General features: G+C 40.7%; 1 protein-coding gene across 1 annotated transcript; it reads right to left on the bottom strand.

Annotated features, from left to right (window-relative positions):
• Positions 1 to 251: 251 nt before the first annotated feature.
• Positions 252 to 24,590, bottom strand: LOC124172502. Its single transcript, XM_046551942.1, has 5 exons — positions 24,336 to 24,590; positions 16,078 to 16,268; positions 13,645 to 13,834; positions 5,969 to 6,309; positions 252 to 489 (listed from the first exon to the last, which is right to left on the bottom strand). Exons 1-5 carry the CDS (start codon positions 24,588 to 24,590, stop codon positions 252 to 254), a joined length of 1,215 nt encoding a protein of 404 aa, XP_046407898.1.
• Between the last annotated feature and the right edge of the window lie 313 nt (positions 24,591 to 24,903).

Genomic DNA, 24,903 nt, shown 5'->3' with positions numbered 1-24,903 from the left:
CGTTGAATATGTTAAGAAACTTGACTATTTATACGCATGACAAATCGACGAAGAAAGTAGTTACGCATAATTACATGAAGTTATTAGCTCCAAGTTAATTACATCTTGGATCTTCAATGAATGTGCATTTTCTAGGGGGGGGGCAGTTTCCCCTCCGCTGGGTACGCCCATGTATCTCAAGAATAAGTGGTAATATTGTTATAATGATAAGCGTATTGAACTGTCATTTTTCAATGTAATTTGACGTTGTATCAAGCCACATTGTCGCAGGTCTTCCTCTCTTCGCGTGCGTCGGCTGGTCCTTCGGCCGCCATCTTGAGGAAGATGTCGTATCGTGGGTCGTCTGGCGTGACGACACTGGTGACCTTGAGGAAGGTGTCCCTGAGGATGGTGTTGGGGCCAGAGTGAAGAGCGTAGAAGAGCGATGTCGTCACCCGCAGACGGTCCACCGCAAAATCACCGCCTTGCCTCAATGCTTTCAGCAGGCGCCTGCGACAACAATGAGCGGGGGCAATTATGTCTTAAACGAAAGAGAGTCTTTGAAGGACACGTTCTATAGGGTAGTTTCCTTCATCAAAGAAAACGAAATGCATTTATTGCGATTCCTTATCCACCAATAGTGCATTCATCTACATCTACATAATACCCTGCGAGCCACCTCTAGGGTGTTTGGCAGGGGGTGATCAATCACCAGCATGCAATTGGACTCAAACACGCATCCACACAGTACTAAAAACGTGCCGCATTCTAACAAATTGTACTACCATGTGCTGTTAGAAATAATAATAACATTAAGAAACATGCATTAAGTTTTACATAGGTTAGTTGGCTACACCACAAGTCATGCAATCTATTTATGAGTTCTATCGCTGCCGTTATAATCTCTTATTGATCGTGGGCAAAATGACATTCTGAATGTATCTTATCTACGATATATCTCTCTTATTTTATTTATATGATCTGATCTTCCGTATATGTTGGCATTCGTAAGATATGGGTAACTTCGTTAGAAAAGACACTACTCTTGAATTTATCTAAAACGTTTCATAATATATTCATATTCGTTTCATACTCATATTTCATATTCATAATATACAAATTATTTGGTTTTAGAAATAATGGTTTAGACGAATGGCAACGGTCAATTTTATCCTCATTTGAAAAATGCCAGATTGGCGCCCATGCGATTCCACTCCACGTGACGCCACAGGGACCTAGTTTCTATGCGAGTAGATAGGAGTTTTACATTGTCTGAAATTACCATAGCATGCATAAGGCACAGAGCTCAGGGAAACATCTCCTAATAATCACCCATAAAAATTAACTAAGTTCGAAAAGTTTCCTTCGTTTGATAGGGTAATAATAAACCTTATTTAAGCCAAGCGCTATCAGCCAGCATGGTACTCTGCTACCTGCTAGCATCCTGCGTCGTATCAGCGCTGAAAGCCTCGCCCTAAGGTCACCTCACGCAGCGACAGCTGGAACCAGAAATGCGTCACGTGGGCCTTTCTCAGCATTCATGCTTAGCCGTCGCGTTTTCGCAAGCTTGAAAATTTTCACTTTTCATTTAATCGCGAAAAATAGATTTCGTCATTCTAAAATCTGAGAGCGTGAAATGCGCACTCCAGGAACATTAATCTTTCGATTTAGGCAATAAAAAAATAATAGGATACCACCCTATTCTATTGCCCTCCTTTCACATAATTAGTTCTCGCCCGTGCGGAAATAAATCTAACGGGCCTTATGCCCTGAAGTCCCTGCACACATAAGTAGGCAACAACACAGGAGTGGCTGAAACTATACAAGCAAATTATGGTACTCAGGGACTCGTAGTTATCTGTAGGACTAGGTAAATCAGTTAAGTAATCGCTGTTTACGGGCAAGTAACGATCACAACGAAAGTAACGATTCCTCTGTAATTATGAGGAGTAAATTAGAAATCAAAATTACATTTCGTAAAAAGTAATCGTTGCAAGTAATCGAGTTACCTTAAATCGGTCACTTACCAATACTGCGTATAATGCCCTATTGGAGAATAGTCCACAATCATCTTTCATACGGCTTATGTCTATTTTGAAATTCTTTTTGGTTTCCTTGCGGATAATATCCCATTGTAGACTAGGCATTAGACTGGAAGGAAGGGTGAGACGGTGAATATTATTATCCCTTTCAGGACGGGGGAGTTATCGCCTTAGCTGACTGCTGAACTGAGCCCCAAGAGATTCTTCCGTTCCCTTCATACGGAGTATTTTTGCAGGACATTCGTTAACCCTTCAACTGCGGAAGCGTCAAACTTTTGCCGCCACTGTGTGCGGGACATGATCGGGAAAGATATTTTTCCGTCGACCCCGGGCGTGTGTCTAGCAGACAGTGGACCCTCATAATCCGGGACTGCCCACCTTACCCCCTGACGACAGACTACGAATATAATGTCCTTGGTAATTACGCAGTGATGGAAGACCCACCACCGATAGTTTAAGAAAGAGAGACCAATGCTTTCAAATAGGTTTCCCCGGGTAAGTGGCGTGACAAGGTATATGCCTGGGGGATGGGATGGTCTGGGATGGCCAGTCCCTCCTCCGGTAAAAATCTGGGAAAAATTTAGAAAAATGACATGCCAGGAAATACATTTTACAACATTTTAGTTCTAAAAATTGAACTTTAAGCTGATGCAGTTATTATATGTCAACACTAGTCAATAGATTTAAATATTTTTTTATTTCTCTGAGGTTTTGGGGGGAAATATATCCCTAACCCACAATAATTACGCCATTACCCCGGCTAATGGACAGTGGCAAAGTAAATAAATTCCTACGAAATTCAAGGATTCGTTGGAATTGTTTTCATCGCGAATTCACCGTGGAGAGCAGGGAGCTCTCTCTCTTTCTCTCGGAGATGGGATAATCCGGGTAGGGCTCCTCGTGGTGAGGGTGCCCAGTCCTCGAAAGATGCCTTTGTGCTCTCTGGTTGGGCCGAGTTTAACCTTTTCCCTACTATACACGTATATATACGCGAGGACGTTTCCTGACCCGGGAGACGACGGGCGTATATTTACGTGTGACATTTCCTGGCCAGGATAACGAAAACCGTATATATACGTTTTCTAGCTCTCCCCCTGTTAGGATGGTCGCGGATTTACGTCGCCTTTGTCTCGGGACCCAACATTGCGGGGTTTAGCATTTATCCTTGGAATCCGGGAGCAAGTACCTGGACCCCTCCTCTTTTATAACCCCTCTTAGCGGTAAGGGACAGCGGTCATACAATGGTTTATCCAGTCAGGTTTCGAAATAAATATTTGTTCATTTCTCAAGAAAAATAAACAAACAATTGAATTATTTGTCTTTTGAGCAGCGTTTACAATTTTTAAACGAAATTCTACGATAAATATTAACTTATATCTCGAATTATGTATAAAAATCAACATGGAAATTGTTACTGCATTAAATGCGTTAATATTGGCCTTAGAACTTCGTTTAAAATTCAACAATGAAAAAATGGGGAATTCAACTCGAAGTCTGCAATTTACGTGCAAGCAACAACTATCCATGTGCCAAATACATATAAGCAATACATAAGTTCACCGCGAACCAATGCCGCAGGTATTTTCGTAAACCCGGAAAGGAGGGAGCACAACTACTCTCGGAGTCCGAGATAATGCAAAGTCCCAGCGTGGAGGGGTCGAAAAAGGTTCAACGAGACCCTTCTTAACGAATGCCCTCCAAAAATGCTCCGTACTACGAGAAAGAAGAGTCTCTTGGGGCTCAGTATAGCAGTCATGCTAAGGCGAAAAAAAAAAAGTCTCGAAAGGGTTAAGCAACTGCGGAAAGAACGGCAATAAAATCTCATGGAAAGGCTGCCAGTGGTAAGAAAATCTGGTGAAACGTTGAAAGAAGTTTTTCACGCACTCACCATCCAGACCGTTCAAAAACGTTCCCGTAGCCTAAGGGTTAAGAAGGTTCTCGCGGATAATCACACATTCGGAACACCAACCTTTTTCGACCCTTCCTAGCGGAGACTCCGCATTATCTCGGACTCTGGGGGTAGTTGTGCTCCCTCCTTTTGGAGTTTATAACCCTACCAGCGGCAAACATAATGAAAATACACTTTTGTATGTTCCACAAGAGATTTTAATACCGACCCAGGTTTCGGCAGTACACACTGTCATTATCAAGGTGAATATACAAAAATTTTGCGAGCTTATATATACCTTAGGGAGAGGGGGGTTAAGACAGGGAGGAGGTGGTGATGGTGGGAGGGGAAAAGCTAACGAGGAATAGTTTCCTCAAGGTCAGCGGGTTAACTTGCCGAGTCCAGCAGGACTGATAATAAAGGGGAGGAGTATGAGGGGTACAAAAGGTCGTTAACCACCCTTACATTTTTGGTTCGACATGCTCTTAAAATTTCCAACTGCTCAAGAAAATCCATCTTTTTACCTTTACACACATTGTGGAGAACCTTGACATTAACCTACCAGCGGCATTGGTTTGCGGTCAATCATGCTTTTTTCATAAATGAAATAGCTATATGGATAATTGTTGCTTGAACGTAAATTTCACACTTCAAATTGAATTCCTCGTTTTTATTCTGAGAATCATCAAATTTTGAACGAAGCTCGACTCTGAATATTAACGAATTAAATGCAGCAACAATATCCCTGTTGCGGAAAAGTTTCTTGGGTCTTCCACGGGTTGATTTTATCCATGTCTCCCGACGTTTCGATCAGCGACTTGCTGATCATCCTCAGGGGATCTTCCGAATGCCTTTCTTTGAAATTTGTCCAGTATATATACACCCCCATCCGTGGTCAGGTGTAACCTTATTGGTTCACCCGTGTTCTGCTTTTCCCGCCATTATTATTGTATATAAGGGACTTCAATATTGGTCTCCATGCATTGCTGACTTGGAACCCAGTGTCTCGTTTTACGTTGTTGCGGTTGATTCGGATCTGAATGGCTTCCTTGACAAGGCGGTCCCAGTAGCCATATCAGCAAGTCGCTGATCGTAACGTCGGGAGACATGGACGAAATCAACCGGTGGAAAACCCGAGAAACTTTCCTGCACCTTATACCCCGGATAAACCTAAGATCATACAGTATCCATGTTGATGTTTATAATGAGATCGAGATATAAGTTAATATTTATCGGAGAATTTAGTTTAATAGTTATATAAGCTGATCAAAAGAAAAAGAATTCAATTTTAGTTTATAATTTTTGGGAGAGAAACAAATATTTATTTCGAAAACTGACTAAATGAACAATTGAATGACCGCGGGTCCTTACCACAAAGAGGGGTAATATCAGGAAAAGAGGCCGAGTACCTATTCCGGGATCTTGAAGGTACGGCCTAAGTCCCGCTTTTCTGGGTCCCTAAACTAAGACTTCGCGAATGCCTCATTCACGTTACGATTGTACAAGCCATCGTCCTAAAGACAGTTGACCGAACTAGCCGTGTGAATGCATGTCTTGACAATAGTTCACGTAGTTCCGAACGTTGCCACTTTACGATGGTTAGGCGCTGGGAGACCGGAAACGGAAGCTACAAAAGTAAGACGAAAAGCTCGTGAAGCTCTATTTTTTCATGGATTTGTCCTAGAAAGGAAGAATATGGATGGAAGAAAAAGTATTCGGTAAATACACGTTGAACACAATAATGTCTTGTCCCTACATACCTCAACAGCTCTGCTTTCCCGTTCACTTTAGATGTCAGCACTAGAGAGCAGCACAGGTTTTAACAATCGTCGTGTGAATGCAAGATAGTTCCGACAATCGCTGGAACAATCGTAATGTGAATGAGGCAAAACCCGTGTCCGTCATGAAAGGGAACAAGCAAGGAAACGTATATATTCGGCATTCGCTCACCTGCGTAGGAAAAATCTCCGACGAAAATTTGCGCCTTTAGTTTCCTGGGTCAGAAAACGTCCTGCCGCATATTTTCGTCGTTAGTAGCGAAGGGATTGAATGTACCCACCTGTGTACGACCACCAGCTCCTTGAAGCTAGTCTCGCTGGCCTGGTGACAGTTAATGACGGAGGCCAGGAAGTGCGCGTCGTGGTTGCGCAGTGACGAGTGGAAGCCAGTTGCCTTCAACTTCAGCGCCGAGTAGTGCGCCATGCAGTCCCTTCGCCTCAGCAGTGATGAGGAGAACCTGGCGGCGAAGGCAAGGACTTCTGGCGGACAGCTGCCGCGCATGAGCCGCACGCAGAAGACGTTGAGCAGGCGCTGGGCGAGGTGGACGGAGAATTGGACCTTGTCGCGTTTGAAATGCTCTTCGATCAATCGAATAGTTGACTTCAGGACGTCCATGTTCTCCTGCATTGAAAATGGAATGGTTTTTTATGCTAGGGGACTGAGCAGCATTACGACGTTGGCCCAGAGTCGGACCATTGTCGGCTATTGTTGGTTATAGTTTGGGCCAATGTCAGTAGCCGACCTCGGGCTAAAGCCCCTATGACACTTCCCAATTTATTGGCCAATCCATTGGTTATTGCATTTTGGTCCGACTGACACACACCAATTTCTATTACAACATCCTTTTCACAATATTCGACTCAATTTCTTGCCCAATATTGGTCCGACTGACACTAAATAATTTCTAGTCCAGACCCCGCCTCACTACGCCATTGGCATCAGCTATCTATTGTTAGAATTTTGTGTCACAATTTGTCTGCAACCTACTTATTCCGGTTGGGCTATTCCTAAAGCCTGCATGACACTCTCCCATTTATTTGCCTATATTTTGCTTATTGGAATGTGGTCCGACTGACACACCAATTTCTATTACAATATCCTTTTCACAATATTGGACTTAATGTTTTGCCCAATTTGGAATTAAGAACAGGTTCTATATTCTCGCGGCTAATCTCCAATCAGAAGTCAGTTTTGTTGACTTCTAGTGGCCAAAACAAGAAGCTATTCAAAAAAATCCGACTTGGCTGAAAAAAATTGGTTTTGTTCCGAAAATTCGCTTTAAGTTTCTAAAATGGGGACGAAAGAAGTTGTTTTAATATTTATTAAAGCGTATAAAATCACAAGAATGCTTATACAGCGTAAAATCATTGAAATACAATGGGGTTCTCTAGCAGGACATTAGAAAACTATTTATGCCATTATTCTACATCTATTTCTACATAGTACCCTGCGAGTCACCTCTAGGGTATGTGGCAGGGGGTGATCAATCACCAAAATGCAATTGGACTGCAACATGCACACCATGAAGTACAAAAAACGTCACGCATACTAACAAATTATACTACTATATGCTGTTAGAAATAATAATAAAATTACGAAACATGCATTAGGTTTTGTATAGGTTAGTTAGCTACACCAAAAGTCCTGCAATCTATGTACGAGTTCTATTGCTGTCGTTATAACCTCTTCTTGATCGTGGAAAAACTGACATTCTGAATCTGTATGTTCTACAATCTATCTCTCTTATTTTGTTTATATGATCTGATCTTCCGTAGTATGTTGGCGACCGTAAAATATTGTTAAATTCGTCAGAAAAGACACTGCTTTAGAATTTATCTAAAGGTTTAGTCTATTTTTCAATGTACGGTCCGACAGAGATTCCCATCCGAGTTTATCTAAGAGGTCAGTTACACTAACAAGATTATCGTAAAGACCTTTCATATACCTGGTGTTTTTACAATATTGTGCGCCGATTTGTTGGCCAATAAATTGGAAAGTGTCATACGGGCTTTAATACTAGGAGGACTACGGTCTGTAAAAAAAGCCAGACGCCCGAGTTTGATGAGCCCTATCGTCTAAATGAGGGAAGGAGGTGGGTGGAACTAGATCCATCAATTTTCACGAGTAACCTCTACTTATTCAATGAAATACGCCGGGATTTTTTTCGGTCGTCTTTATTTTTTCGTGCTTTAATTTCTTATTTGTTGTACGTATTCTATTATTATATAATTATTTTTTTCGCATAGAAAGGGAGTTATACCGCCTGTCTACCTTGATATACCAACACCGGCCATAATGACGGGTTTAGAGCAATTCCACGTAAATGTAATGCTGACTGGTTAAATAAAAAAGTGGTTGGAGGCTCTAATATGGATCAAAATTTGTGCTATAAAGTCAAGACTTTCGTCATTAAGTGCTGACACTAGCATGAGTCGCGTGTGTCTCTGATAAGAGAAATTTTTTAATGTGCTCACCACAGTTTTTAGCCACATAATAAATTGATGGGTCATCTACGCGCAAAAAACACCTGTTTCGCCAATTGATTTTTATGGTCACTGTATTAATAATGTTTTTGTATTTTGAGGTTCATTCATTATTTTGAATGATTTTAAGGATTTTGCACAAATCTGTTTTGTTTATTCTGAATTAAAGAAGTTAATTTGTAAAATTTTTTGGCAGTGAAAAAATTTATACCAGAAGGGAATCACAAAAGTCAGTCCGTGACATTTCTGGTCAGTCCGTGACGATGATTTTCAATAGGAATTACTCCTCTGTAAAATCAGTTATTGTAATGGGCTTTGCAGCATTATGAAATTTGCATTTGGTGTTCTGAGATGTAGTTTACTGAAACTCTGATCACTATTTGTTTCAGAGCAAACCTAGGAGTTTTTACTGCTAGCTGAAAATTCGTTTCATTTTTGTCAGTCCCTGACAGTGAATGTTTAGTCACGTAAGTCCTGTATTTTTCAAGACAAAATAGTGTATCAAACAAAGTTAAACATCATACCATTGTGCAGCAATTTGGAAGTTGAAAAAGTTTTGTATGTCAGTCCGTTCGCGTTACGAGTGTTTTTAAAAGTTCAAAAACGCATTGTGACGGTCAGTTCGTGACGCGTGAAATCGCCCTTTAGCGTTTCGATTTCATTTGTAAAGGTAGCGCCTGTTTTATTCGGGAAATTGCTATTTTTTATTACTTCTGGCCAATTTGATGTTTCACCCAGCACATTAATGCATTTCAAATTCCTTATTACCAGTTACGTAACCAGGAATTTATTTTGGGGGGGGTTTCAAAACCAGGGGGAAAATTTTTGAAAAAAAGGGTAATAAGTAATGGGTTTTTAACTAATTTTAACACTTTTCATAACCGAAAAAACTTCATTCGTCGAAGAAATCTTTTGTAAATCAATGATTTTTCAACATTTTGTTTTCTTCAATGAAGGAACATAATTGTGATTTTATATTTGGGGAGGATCCGGATCCCTCCGTACCAACCCTGGCTACGCAATTGCATGTTACATGTTATATAAATGGAAATGAACTGCATATCCGCCATGGCGAGAGGCGTGTGGTAGGACAGGGCATAGGAAACGGAAGCAACGTGACCGCTTTCCACGGAATTTTTTTAACTATGAAATTATTTCTATTAAAATTAAAAATTAGCGTTGACGAATGAAGAAAAAGGTTATATTTGATAAAGTTATAAATAAATTTAAACGCAAGCGAGCGTTTTATATACTTCGGGGAGGGGGTCCGGACCCCACCCCGTACGCCCTCTGGCTGCGCCACTGCTTGTTACGTTTTGAAGTGAAATAAGCAGCATATCTTTAAGCTGTTTTACACGGGGCACGGAATTGCGCAGGTTAGAGCTGCATTAATTTCTCAAATGGCGTGAAATTGCATGAACGAAATTAGAACAGGGACTATTTTGCCGTCTCGCATCCACGCATTCTCGCATGTGTTCTAGCAATTCACCGCTTTACACGACGCAATTTTTATTGCGCTTTCGCAACATTCGTCATATTGCGCAATTCCATGCACAGTGTAAAACGGCCTTTTCATACCGAGAAGCGTGTGGTAGGACAGGACAGGAGAAGCAGGAGCAACGTGACCGCTGTCTCTATCAATTTTTTACTGTGAAATTATTTGGATAAAAATTACTTATTAACGTTGACAAATAAAGACAAAGATTATGACTAATGAAGTTATCAATTATTACACAAGCGAAGAAAATTTGCAAAAAATTGCGGCCCGTTAAATGGTGGATATTGGTGTTTGAGGTAGCCAAGCAACCTCGGTATTTCCAGTGTTGAATTCCAATAAGGAGTTTAACTGGGCGTAGCAACGGTGTTTATTTCCAGATCTTCATGTGTTAGGTAAATCTATATAAATCGAAGCCATCCTGTCTAAAAAAAAATTTTAATAGTGAAATGATTTGAATAAAAATCACTCGTTGTAAAAGTAAATGAATAAATAGGATTTATGAATTAATTTAAACACAAGCAAAGAAATATTTTAAATCAATATTTCCCTTTAAAATGAAGTATAATGGTACCACTAGGTGGCATTGCCACACAGATCTTTCTCTTGTTAAACTCCAAGAAGGCGAGGCACCGATGTTTGAAACCATATCTTTCCGTGTTGGGTAAGTCTCCATAATTTGATCGCGGCTATCCCTTTTCATTCTCTATTTTAATTATATACTTGCCGTAACACACCCGACCCTTTGCTTCCAATATTTTAAGAAGGGACAAAGGCACAAAGGCTAATAGTCTGACTGAGCTGACGAAACTTTTAGCTCAAAAGAAGATGAATTTGAACCTGCAGGACAATAATGTGTGAGGATCTAGTGCTAGCAGTGATACGCCTTCATTGCGCGGTACAGAGGTCAATTTTGGTGTTTCCACATGCAGCCTAGAAAAGTTTTCCATCTCCTAACTTTCTTCTCCAAGCAATGAGAAGTTACTTGAGTGAGTAATTTCTGGAAGGGCTCCCCACAGCCCAGAAGACTTTTCTAACTTTTCCTTCTCCGATGTTCCCTCACCAAGTCCAGAGAGGGCATCACCACTGGCAAGACGAGCAGCAAAACAAGGGAATAGGGTTGTTTCCTTCATCAAAGAAAACGTGAGGCATGGATGGCGAATCGTTACCCACCATTAGTGTATTCATAATAAAGAGATTTTTTGGTTTTAGTAATCCCAGTTTGGAGGAATGGCAATGGTCAATTTTAACCGCATTTGAAAAAGGCCAGATTGGCGCCCATGCGATGCAACTCCACGTGAAGTCACAGGAACCTAGTTTCTATACAAGTAGTCAGGAGTTTTACATCGTCTGAGATTACCAATGCATGCATGAGGCACAGAGCTCAGGCAAACATCTCTTGATAATCACCTATTAAAACCGCCTAAGGTCGGAAAATTTCCTTCGTTTGATAAGGTATTAACTTTCTTCGTTAAAACTTTAGTAGATGTTCGTCACTCCGATTAAAACTTTTGGTTTATGTCGCCGCGTCAATTCTTGGGTGGCCCCAACGTTTCCCGACAGATACTGGTCGCCTTTTCAAGGGATTATGAAGAGATAGGAATTAAAGATCTTTTATATAGGTATCTGCGTCAGGTAGTGGGGGGAGAGGAGCCGGAGGTTGGGGGAGTGGGTTGCTGCTTGATTTTTTTTCTTATTACGGGTTGCCGAGTACGGCTAAGTTTACAGCCCGCAGTAGAAAAGAAGAAGTAGAGAGATGAATAGGCTCTAGAAATAATGAACTGAAAACATTGATTAGAATTTATAGATGAATGTTTCCTAGTTTTTAATGTAAAAGGTGCATTGTTTATGGTTAAAAAAGGCCCAAATTCGTTAAATTGATTTCAATTTTGTTATTTATTTGCAAAACAGTATCTATTAATTCTGAAATACAACTTCGAAAACTTGCAGAACTTGCTTTCATCACTCATAGTGAGTTAGGTAAATCTTATATATTATTTCTACTGTATAGACACCTTTTTCTCAACTTATACGCAGCCAAACTCTACAAATGAGGTACCATAATGCACAGAATTTATCGGAGATCATGCGACGGAATATCTTACTTCCTGGTTTTTAAATAATAAAAATACGGTAAATATTCCTGACTTTAAAGGCGCACAAACTGATACATTTGCTCATTTTTAACAATATATCGCATTCTTTAAATAACTTTTATCAAAATGCGGCTGATTCCACATTCAAGTCTCCTGTTGATACGTAAGTATGAGTCATCATGTGCGTTTAACAGAGGATAGTGTAATAACTTCCAATGTTGTGTTTACAAAGGTCCTCTGACCTCAATTAGTACATGAACATTCCAATTAAATTTGTACCTAAGACCCTGCCTTTTTTTTACATTTTACAATTAGAAACGCGCCTATCCCTCTGTGGACCTGCATTGTAAAGAGCTGGGGAAGCCCGCAGGGAGCAGGTGCAGCACGCTCGTTGAAAAGTAATTTTGCACTCGTTGTAGTTTCTTCAGTTACAAAACTCGTGTAGTAAGTCAGTACCCATTAGCAAAGTATCCGAGAGTGGTACGATCAAATGGGTATCCCCATTCCGAACTAATTATAATTCTGTCTCAAACATGTTTCTCCACATCTGGGGATAAAACTGTTTGACCACACGCAGGTTTCATGATCGGATTTTTCATATGTCGTCTGATGACCGAGTGAGGAATATAATATTCAGGGGCAGGTTTACAAATACCACCCCTGATTTCACAGCTTCTATAGCCTGATTGATCTCTTCGGAAGTCCTTTTAACACTAGCATGTCCGACCAATCCTTGCACCCTATTATGCCCGAGTGGGTCAATTTGACCCAATATGACCCAATATGTTTGCATATTTTACTCAAAATACTTGATTCCTTCCCAGTTTATTTATTAATAATTTTTGTAATGCATTTAGGGGTGTAGCAGAAAATTTAATTAGACGAAAAATATTGAAATTGCAGTTGTTCAACAATTTCTACGGTGTTATGGGAAACTAACTTCAAAAAAATTGTGAATACCTATCACTTTTCCTCTGATGGGTTTGAGAGGTACAATGAATTTCAATGGCATCAGGTTAAAAAAAATAGTAACATTTTGACAAAACATCCGTGTAAAACACACCGTTACAGAGCTAATCTAGCATATTTCTGTATCTAAGCTTCCCATAAACAAACACTAATTCGAAATCGTCGGCGTACTGCCTCCTTCACGCAGAGAAAAACGGACAGGTTCAGTTTTTCTGTGACGACGCAGCGAGCTGGAGACGTGACGTCATCAATTCTCAGAGACGGGCTCTGATTGGCTCGCTAGCCGCGGCGTCAACGCAATGCCGAACTGTGAAGGCACCCTTAGTACCATCTGCTCGAACTGTCGTGCCTGCGACTGACACGTTCTTGGGACATCGCCAACTGCATAGCGAAGTGCCGCTCCACCCGCGGTGATGACACCCCGATCAAAGCCCTGAAGACTATAGGGGCGAAAGGTTCATGCTTGATGGGTTGCCCTGAGTTGGCGGATGGCCCAGGACCCGGGCCCCCCTTTGATCTGGTCCTGGTTGCCACCAACGATCATCGGATTCACGGATCTTGTACATCAATTACAATCTAGCGATTTGATCGGTGGATTATTCTTCCTCATAGGAACATCCTCTAAAATCGCTGGCACATTAATGGCTTTGCCTGGTTTCGCTTATAGTAGGGCCCTCCTCGCTTCTGTAGCGTTGAGGTGCTTTTCCCTGTCCCGTTCCTTCCGCTCCTATCCTTTCCCAGAGGCGTCGTCGGGCTCCTATCGCGGCGGCGCCTCTTTCCTTTTCGCTTCCTCTCCAGCCCCTCCCCGGGTGATCGGGCTTATAAGCCACGGGCTTCGTTCCCGGCCCCGGTACGTTGCATCCTCGAAGAGTTCTCCCAGAACCCTCATGCTCTTTGTACATCAATTACTCACATTGTTCTTCAAGTCGGCGTGTCCGAGGTGTCTGTGGCAGAAGTATTGGACGGCTTCGAGGCGTAGGTTCATGGCAACGAGAGACAGACCGTACGCGAACCTCAAGCTCAGCGTGACGTCGCCTTCCATCTCGCTGTTCACATCATCCAACATGGCGTCCCGGCGCATCTCCACGAACACGTCTACGAACCTGCGTATCGAGGGAAATAAAAAATTTACATCAACTTATAGTTCAAGTGATCCTTTGTGTAAGTTTACGTGTCCAGGGAGATTATTCTGTGTATACAAAGAAAAACACATTTTGAGAACAGGTTGATCATAAAATGAGCCGTTCAATGAGTTTTTATTGACTCTTAAAGATGATACGATGGAAATGAAATTTTCCAGTGAAACTAAACCGTTTCAATAAGCAGATAATAATTTACTTGTTTCAAGGGTTAGTCCATATTTTCTGATGAAATTGGTTATTCTGAGAACTCTTTGTCCATACAATGATCCGCTCGATTAGTTATTCATTGATTTACACTCAACGGATGACAGGATGGAAACGAACTGATCCCGAGGAAATGATTCATTCATATGAACCGCTTAAGTGCCTTTTAATGACTACAGAGTAGATTCTCCGCTGCCCGTTAATCTTTGGCAAATAATAGGGTAGTTTCCTTCGTCAAAGAAAACGAAATGCATTGATTGCGATTCCTTATCCACCATTAGTGTATTCATGACATATAAATTATTTGGTTTTATAAATCCCAGTTTAGACGAATGGCAATGGTCAGTTTTAACCTCATTTGAAAAAGGCCAGATTGGCGCCCATGCGATGGCACTCCACGTGACGTCACTGGGACCTACTTTCTATTCGAGTAGATAGGATTTTTACATTGTCTGAGATTACTAATGCAACTATGAGGTACAGAGCTCAGGGAAACATCGGGAAATGAAGCGACAAGAGAAATACGAAAAGTTCGTGGAGCTCTATTATTTCATGGATTTGTCCCAGGAAGGAAGAATATGGACGGAAGAAAAATTATTCGGTAAATACACGTTGAACACATTAATATCTTGTCCCTGCATACCTCAACAGCTTCGCCAAGCAACAATTTCCCGTTCTTTTTAGATGTCAGCAACAGACGGCAGCACAGGTTTTAACCATCGTCTTGTGAATGCACGATAGTTCCGACAATCGCTGGGACAATCGTAATGTGAATGAGGCACTACGGAATGGAATGGCACTACATGACGTCACTTCCGAAATTTGACCATCGAAAAGTACTGGTGAGAGCGCAATAATGCATTTACGGTGGATTATAACACGGCACTAGTTGATACTACATGAGTAATCAGAATCAGCTGGCGTAAATTATTATGTATTCATCTTATTATTCAATACTTCTAAGCTCTGAGAGACCGGAAGAGGTAGCGACAAGAGAAAGACGAAAAGTTTGCAAAGCCCTCTTCGATCTATTTTTTCATGGATTTGCCCTAGGAAGGAAGAATATGGGCGGAAGAAAAATTATTCAGTAAATACACGTTGAGCACAGTAATATCTTGTCCCTGCATACCTCAACAGCTTTGCTAACCGTCAATTTCTCGTTCACTTTAGATGTCAGCACTAGAGGGTAGCACAGGTTTTAACCATCGTCGTGTGAATGCACAGTGATAGTTCCAACGATTGCTGAAACAATCTTCTATATTATTTCTACTGTATAGATGCATTTTTCCCAACTTATATGCAACCAAACTCTACAAATGAGGTACCAAAATGCACAGAATTTATCAGAGAACATGCGACGGCATATCTTACTTCCTAAGCATTGCTATTGTTTCCTCAAATTCCTTTTAAAAATGACCCTTGATATTTCTATTAGGGGATGAGGCGATCCGCCATAATGATGCCATGCACTTGCTCCATGGTACAGAGCAAACCTTTATTTCAGGATATTTAATTGATACCAATTTAGTTTCAGATACATATTATTATATTTTTTGCAATATAACGCGCTTTCAACATATTTTTTCTAGTTAACACAGAAAGGTGTTGGACTCAACGCGTACCCAGTCTCTGGCGAACCATTTTCTGTCTCTCTTTCTCTGGCACCCTCTTTTCTTTGTTTTCTAGTCTTGGGAATGGATGAATGTTTGAGAGGTAAACCGGTAAATATTCCTTGCGTTAACGGCGCACAAACTGATATATTTGTTCATTAGCAACAATATCTCGCATTCTTTAAATGACTTTTATCAAAATGCGGCTGATTCCACATTCAAGTCTCCTGTTGATACGTAATTAAATTTGTACATAAGACCCTGCCTTTGTTTTCTACATTTTAAAATTAGAAACGCGCCTATCCCTCTGTGGACATGCATTGAAAAGAGCGGTGGAAGCCCGCTGGGAGCGGGCGCAGCACGCTCGTCCTAATTTGAACGGGGCATTACCTTTCGGCGACGATGAGCAGCTTGGCCCTCTTCCGCCTCATATCCCGCGATTTGATGAATCGCCACCCGAACTTCCTCTCATAGTAGAAGTTGGTCAGGTCGTACATCTTGATGGCGTCGTCGAAGAGTCTCGAACGGAAGTATTCGTCTCCCAGAAGCTCGGCCGCCCGCAACAAGTTGTAGTTGGACCACTGAGAACGAAGGATGGATATAGAAATGCAGTAATGCGCCTTGTCAAGGAAGGCATTCAGATCCTTATCAACCGCAAGAACATCAACAGAGACACTGGGTTCCAAATCAGCAATGCTTGGAGACAAATAATGAAGTCCGATATATACAAGAAAAATGGCGGGAAAAGCACAACAATTTTCGAAGAACGGCATTCGGAAGATCCCCTGAGGATGATCAGCAAGTCGCTGCTCGAAACGTCGGGAGACATGGACGACATCAACCGGTGGAGAACCCGAGAAAATTTTCTGCAACTGATACGACGGGAAAACCCAAGATCATACAAGAAATGCAGTAATTAATACAAGGAGGCCTGGGCCGCACTGCTTCCTAGAAGGACCAGTCGGGGAGACCGGGGCAAAACCATACGGGGGGCAATACCGTTCACCAAAATTTTAGATCCGATAGAGTATGGCAGTGGCGTAACTAGAAATATGCTTTTGGGGACATAAGGGACCTAGTGGGCGACTCCCCCCCCAAGCAATAGGGGTCCGAGAAAATGTTTGAAAAATGGCATTCCTGGATATACATTCTACATCATTTTGGTACTTAAAGTTTAACTTTCAGTAGATGCAGTTATTATATATCAAAACTAGGCAAAAGTTTTATAATAATTTTTTGAAGTGAAAACTTCTTTAGCGGCGTTAAGCACTTTTTCGGGATGGGGAAAAAGGATGGAATTAGCGTGAGCGTCACCGACCCGACACCGCGATCGCTACAGCGAGATATACATTTCCGTCTTAAAATTCGTCTCTTAGTGTCACAGCCTCGGTAGTATAGTGGTCAGTATCACCGCCTGTCACGTGGGAGACCAGGGTTCGATTCCCCGCCGGGGAGGATTTTTTGTCTCAATCTCATAGACTTTAAAAAATTTTACAATGGATATTTCAACTACGCTGCCTGGCTGACCAGGTATAGTAAATAAACTTTGTTAATGTATAGACTGTTAAAGTCTTTTTGTTTTAAAAATATTAAAATTGAAAATAAAATCTATAGTGTATATTGTATTAGTTCATTATATATAAAGAGCTCATGCATGAACGTGCAGAAGAGTGTACACGCTATAAAAATACCGGTCAGTACAATTTAAGGCAGTTTCTTTTATGTGCATAGTGAACAATTATGGGTTTGAAGCATATTTAATAAAAGAAATAAAAGCATATTATATTTTAATATGTAAATGATGTTACTTACTATTCATACACATCGTATTTTTAATTTAATAATAAACCGTTTGCTGAAAAAAATAATTTAAATTTTTGTTGAAAAATGAGTATTATTGGAAAAATTAGTACTTTTATAATATTAAATCTATATAAAAAAATAAATGGATAATAATTATTTCAGTTTTCACTTCTGTCGACCAGCCCCACGACTGCCCCGTTTTTTTCTCTGTGGCTTTTGGGGGATCTATGCCACTCATCCGCCCCTTAGTTACGTCACTGGAGTATGGGCTAGAGCGCTGGGAAGTGCTGAGGCGATAGCGGAAGGAAAATGAAACCGATAAAGATAATTATGCAGGATTATAATCCAGGAGCATCTGACTCTAAACACGTGCATGCAAATTTTCATTCCCTCTTTGATTTGTGGACGACATTTGTCCTTTACACATCGAGTTACTGCGGATTGCGTCAATGCCAAAAAATGTTTAGCCCTGCGTTTCGCTGATATCCTCTCCCGTGGACCATAATGCAACGACAAATTTAAAATATGAAACATTTCAGTGCGGAAATTTCAAAGTGCCTTCAACTTGTTGAAACAAATAAGCAAGAAATCTATGAGCAAATAAAAGCACTTTCCTCCGTTCGCATAAAAGGAGTTCACTCTACTTAAAGTTAAATGTTTAGCGCCGAAAATATGTAAAAATGTATTTCCAGGCGTGTCATTTATCGGAAAATTGCTGTTCATCCCCTTCTCCCCATTCCGCCCGTCGCCTACCCCGTCCACCCCTCGGCACGCCCAAAGCATATTCCTACTTAAGCCACTCTCGGGCCAAAGTTCATGCTAAAGACATTTTAGGCGAGAAATGTCATTATTTTTGGCATCCAGAATACAATTTCTACTGATGAAGGTGATCACGTGTAGTTCATTTTTAATATTTTCTTAAGTAATAACTGATTAAGTAATATTACATAATAATGTTAATTAATATATATGATAGTAATATTAAAGTGAGTAATTTAAAAATTCCATGTTCCGATATTTGGACTTCGTGTGAGTTATTCCGCTACAGTGGCGCCGACTCCATGGGGCCTGGGGGGCCGGAGACCCCTCAAAAATTCGTTATGGGTGTGAGGAAAATATGTGTCAGGCTTGTCGATTTTCCCCGAAGTGTCCAGATGTCGAGATTCGAGTTATCAGGGTCCCGATGTTGATCATATGACTCTTCTAAAATGCCCAAAAAAGACTCAAAACTCACTACTTATAAAATGTCCCGGATAGTAATACCGCAGAGAGCGGTATTTCCCCTAACTGGTGATCTATCTACATCCACATAATACCCTGAGAGCCACCTCCAGGGTGTTTGGCAGGGGGTGATCAATCACCACCATGCAACATGCAATAGGAGGGAACACTCATAATTAGAAATTGGATTTCGTTATTTTAAACCAAAAAGATATTATCGAAAAACACACGCGCCAAATTTCAGAGCTCAAATTCGATTTTTAACCGAGATAAGTAGCTTTAAAAGTCCGCTAGGAGCTTTGGCCACGCCCACGACGCGAAACGTATTTCTATTGGCTGACGCCGTGTGACGTGTGAACCTCATGAATGCCCCTGGAGTAACGCTTGAAGAAGCCGTAAACACATTGGGTTCGTGGAAATAGTGGCCAAAAGTTTATCATCATGGTGAAAAAAACGCTAATTTTGTTCTGGCTGATTATCGAAATGTACTGGTATTATCAACTGAGGCTCGATGAACAATTTTTTTTGTCTTAAAACGAATCATTTCATTGAAATGAAACTTCTTAAGATGATATTTTTAAAGTTTTGATGGAGACATAGATAGAGATCACGGCAATTATAGTGGATGCTTTAATTTGTGGGCATACAATCGTAAATTCTTTTACTTATTTTAGTTTCCGGATTTTAATTTCCGGATGTAAATTATGAAATAAATTTTTAAAATGTGCTATAGTTATAGCTGTTTTCTTGCTCTCTGAAGTGAGGAAGTTCGGGGTTTTCTCCGTTTCTTTTAGGATTAGCATTCAAATTTCGTTGGAACAGCTATTTTTAAAGCAGAGGCCTCGCTTTGGTCAACTGTGCTCCTGATAATTCTTCAGATAGTTCGCTTTCTTAATTCTCCTGATAAGTCAGTTTCGTTCTATAAAAAATAGTAAGCAGTTGTCATCAAAATGATAGAGTAACTCAGAGATGGGGATTTTTACATGAAAATATCCGTAAGTTCACTTATATTTACATCAGAGTTACACGTACAGTCACTTTCAAAAGTTGTAGGACAAAGTTTGTGGCACCACTTCTGCTTCTCAAGAAAATGTAGTATTCTATACTAATTTCGTAGTTTTCTGCTATGCTCCACTAACATTCCGCTTGTGAGTGAATATATATTAGCACTCGAAGGGATAAATTATTTCATACTGCAAATTTGACATTCCGCTTCTATTTATGCAGGATGTAATGATTATTTCGTATGCATTTACTGCATACTTGAACCGGTTTTCACCCTTACTTTTTATAATACTTACTTTTTGAGTAATTTTATGTTACCGAGGCGGCCAAGTGGCCATCGATTTGAACTGTGCTAGTAAAGGTTGAAGTATCGGGACTGTCTTTCATAATTTTTTCAGCTTTTTCTCTCCTTTTCTTTCTTATTTTCAGGTTTTTTGTATTTGTAGTTTCGCTGTCATTTCCAATACGCTTTCATTGAAGCTAATGCAAATTTTTTAAATTAAGAAAAAAATGGTGGATAAAATCATGACGTCGGCATTAACGCACAGTTTGAAGTCTAGCGAGAGGAATCACACTTTACATTGTATACTTTGATTATTATTCTTTTTCGATTGGTGATAGTTCAAACTAATTTATAGTATTCATTTAGTGCGCATTTGGTTTCTCTGTTTTGCTGTAAGATTAGAAAAGTTAAAAAAAGAAAGAAAAGTTATTACTTACTATTTGTGCTTCTATTTATAAACCTGGCAGCATCGTCACTCAAATGTGCTTATTTCAGCTTGTTGTGAGTAATACAACATCGTAGTATTTTCTGGAGTACAAATTTGTGATTATGATGTATTACTTTGTACTATTTGACACATCACCAGATGAGCGTCGAAGACCCTTTCCGTTACAGTATTTGGCTTTTAATGCGAAAGATAGAAAAAAAGAGTGAAAACCGGGGCAAATATGTAATAGATGCACAAGAAATAATCATTAAATTCAACATAAATTGAAACATAATGATATATTTGCTATTAAAAAGTAAAATATCCCGTTGAGCGCGTGTGTATTTAAGCAGTTACGAACTTTTGCGATGTGTGGCCAAAGACAACAAAAGGAGTAATGGAAACTAAATCCCATTGAGAAGCAGAAGAGACTTACATTAAAATGGCCCTCACAAATTCTGTAACAGCCCATCTCTGAAGGAATATGCAGCCTCTCCGTGCAGCGGAGCAAGACATCATGAGGTTCAGACATCATGAGGTTCACACGTGATCAACATGGCGTCGCCCGAGAAATACGTTTTTGGCGCGGAATTCAAGTTGAAACTTGAAACTGCTCCAGGAGGGAAATTATTCTGCGCTCAATGGTAAAATTTTGTGAGAGCCTTTCTTACACCCATTGCTTTATAAATCAAGCATAATATTTAGTAGTGTAATCCCTTCTATTGGACTCCCAAATGTACACCACTCGGTCCAAAAAACGTCACGCATGCTAAAAAATTGCACTATCACATGCTCTTATAAATAAAAATAAAATTGAGAAACTTGTCATATAGTATGCAAGAGTTAGCAGGCTACTCTACAAGTCATCTAATCTATTTATGAGTTCTAACGCTATAGTTATAATTTCTTATTCAGTGGCGTAATTTTGGGGGGATAAAGGGATAGATCCCCCCCCCCAAAGACTCAGAGAATTAAAAATATATTTTAAACTATTGTGTAGTTATGACATACAATAACTGCATCTTCCTTAAGCAAAATTTTAAGTGCCAAAATGATGTAAAATGTATTTCCAGGCATGTAATTTTCAAAAACTTTCCCGGACCCCCTGTTGCTCGGACCCCTAGACCCTGCCAACCCCCCCAAAGCATATTCCTGGTTACGCCACTACTTTCATTGATAGATGATCGTTCGTGATGATGAACGATGTTGCAAAGAATGTGAGGGAAAAAATAAAGATGGAAAATACTATTTAAATTTATATTCCATCAGCCAAACAAGTAAAACATAGCATGATAGCTTACAATAAAATTAAAATAATACCAAACCCCTTATCTTATTTCTTGATTGAAGCATTCGCGGCTCATAGTGATGAAAAGAGAGTACATGCCGCATGTCATAGTGGAGATTGCCCCGACGTTTCACGACCAACTGCTGGTCACTCTTTCAAGGGAATGGTGTTGGGATTTGTTTTTTTTTTTCAAGATCGTCTCTGGTTTTCAAGATCGGCAACATCCTCCGGAAATTTGACATTGAAGCCATTTTTAAACCACACGCCCAAGTATGACACCTCCTAGGAAATGCCAAGGATAGGACGCTACTTCAAATTGAAGGAGTGTACGAAATCTCTTGCGGAACTTGCGTGGAGAAATACATCGGGGAAACAGACGAACGGTAAAAACTCGAATAGAAGAGCACAGGCGGGCCATTCGACTAGATTACTCTTCAGAGTCAGCCGTAGCGGAACACGAAGCCACCGGACATGCGATCGACTTCGAAAAATCAAGAGTCATCGCGAGGATAAAACATTTTAAAGCCCGACTCGTCCGCGAGGCCATAGAAATAAAGAAGAACCAGAACAACTATAATAGAGATACCGGATTAGGAATCAGCAGTACTTGGAACCCTGTCATCCGCAACATTTCGTCATCTCCCCCTCCAGTCCTAACTCCTCACACCCTCCGCCCACCCCTCCCACCTGAAATATAAAAAAAGGCAGCAATAAACCAATCCCAGCATTATTCCCTTGAAAAAGTGACCAGCAGTCGGTCGCGAAACGTCGGGGCAATCTCCAGTGCGACACGCGGCATACACCCGTATGTGACTTATTTTGAATTACGTGTTACTTGATGGAATTACTGAGTATTAACGGCAAGTAGGGGCAATTTCTCAGTCTAGTTTTCTGTATAGGTGGTAAGGGATTTCGCCCGGACAAGGTGATTTATTTGGACTGAGCGATTTCAATACATTTTCTATTACGTGCGCACTAACGTCAATAGACGGCATCTTTCGTACGCAGAGATTGTCGACTGTTTCGGATGAGTTCTCAGGAGGCCACCGGAAATGCGATCGATGTCAGGCCTGAGGGTGACGCAGTGCGTTGAAACTATGGTAGTTATCTAATAAATATTTTATGTGGAATACTTTAATTTTCTTTGAACGGAAAAAGAAAGGCCAAGAATGCGCTGGGGCGATAAAGTTAAGAAGGATGTGAATAATATGGGAGCCCAGCTGGATGTGGCAGGCGACCGGAGAATGTGGAGACACCAAGTTGGTGAGGATAAAGACCTTCTAGGTTTCGAATGGCCATAGGAGTAAGATAATGAGTATTTAAAAATACATTTTTTTGAAATGCAGCCCAGTCCTGCTTGAGGCGGGGGTTCGCAGGACGCTAGTCGTCAAGAAAAGGAGATGCATGTGCTCCCTTCCATTCAGCATTCATTTAAACACACTTTTTGTGGTGGGGAAAACGAAGTTACAGCCGTTCGGCCTCGTAATAGGGTAGCTTCCTTCATCTAAGAAAACGAAAGGCATTGATTGCGAATCGTTAGTCACCATTACTGTATTCATAATATACAAATTATTTGGTTTTAGAAATCCCACTTTAAACGAACGTTAATGGTCAATTTTAACCTCATTTGAAAAAGGTCAGATTGGCGTTCATGCGATACCACTCCACGTGACCTCAAAGGGACCTAGTTTTTATATGAGTAGATGGGAGTTTTACATCGTCTGAGATTACCAATGCAAACATGAGGCGCAGAGCTAAGGGAAATATCTCTTCATGATCACTTTCTTTAAATTGTCTATTGTCGGAAAGTTTCCATCCTTTGATAGGGTATTAATAATCCTTATTTAAGCCATGCGCTAACTGTTAGCTGAGTACTCAGCTACCTGCTAGCTGCCTGAATCATGGCGGCGCTCATTGCCTCACACCAAAGTGGCCTCACCCGGCGACAGCTGGAACCAGAATAACGTCACACTGGCTTTTCCCAGCATTCATACTTAGCCGTCGCGTTTTCGCGCACTTGAAAATTTTCACTTATCATTGAGTCGCGAAAAATAGAAATCATCATTTAAAAATCTAAAAGCGTGAAACACATACTCCAAGAGTAATAATCTTTTGATTTAGGCAATAGAAAAACAGGAAACCACCCTATTTATGCAATCCGTGGGACCTAGAAATGAATAAAGATACGAATGTCATGTTTTTAGCGCGACAGACTCCGTGTACCGGCGCAAAACATATTAAAGTTGACCTTTAATTAAGTATACGGAGCATGATGTCATGAAAGTAAAGTAAAGGGTCTACGGTGGGGCTCTCGGTTACGCTGTTACTTTTAATAGAAACTTCTCAATAAATATCGTAAGGAACTTATGGGACTGTTGTCACTCTGAAATTATGGATTTCTCGATCTATCTTATCCTAGCATTTTCCCAACGAGTCTCTTGCTGCTTTTAGAAATATTATAGTAGAATCTGTGTTTTACTTTCAGTCCGATCATAGTAGCTTTTGGCGAAATATGGATTACTTTGGAATACTTTCGATAGCTGAGGGTAGCCGATTAATCGGTTCGCAGACCACCAGTGTGGGAGAGTCCAAAATAACCTAATTTATTTTCGTTTACTCACCGATTCCATGGTGACAGGGACCTCCCCATGCATGAGCAGCCAATCAGAAGCGTCGCCCGCGTAGCGGAGGCATGTGACCCTGTTTTTGACGTCATTTCCGCCGGCGTTGAGTTTGCTGAACATCTCGCGGAGGGCGTTGAGGTTCCAGTCGTGTAGGGCGGGTGGCGCTCTGATGGAACCGTCCGTGATCACACCCCCGAACACCCTCTTTCGGGCGGCGTTGAAGTCACTCGTTGCCGTGGCAACGGTGGTCATGTTGTTTGCGCGGGAGACCCCGTTTGCCGACATCAAAAGGTATTATAAAGATCCTTTAAGAAGTAGAAATGGGGCTTTACGGACAATCAAGGGCGCGCGTTGGTACGTCCGCAATAAATATATGCATGAAAACCTTAACATTGAAACAATACCACAATTCCTGCACGTCATCGCTAAAGCCTTTGAAGACTCCCTACGAAAAACACAAAATACACTATTAACACCCATCTGGAATTACCAAGAAAACCCGCATTTTAAATATCGTAGATAAATAAGAGCAATTAATCACCCTACTCAGTAAAACAAATAGCCA

This window comes from Ischnura elegans, assembly GCF_921293095.1.
Source record: "Ischnura elegans chromosome 13 unlocalized genomic scaffold, ioIscEleg1.1 SUPER_13_unloc_1, whole genome shotgun sequence".
NCBI lineage: Eukaryota > Metazoa > Arthropoda > Insecta > Odonata > Coenagrionidae > Ischnura > Ischnura elegans.
This window is presented reverse-complemented; position numbering and strand designations above follow the sequence as displayed.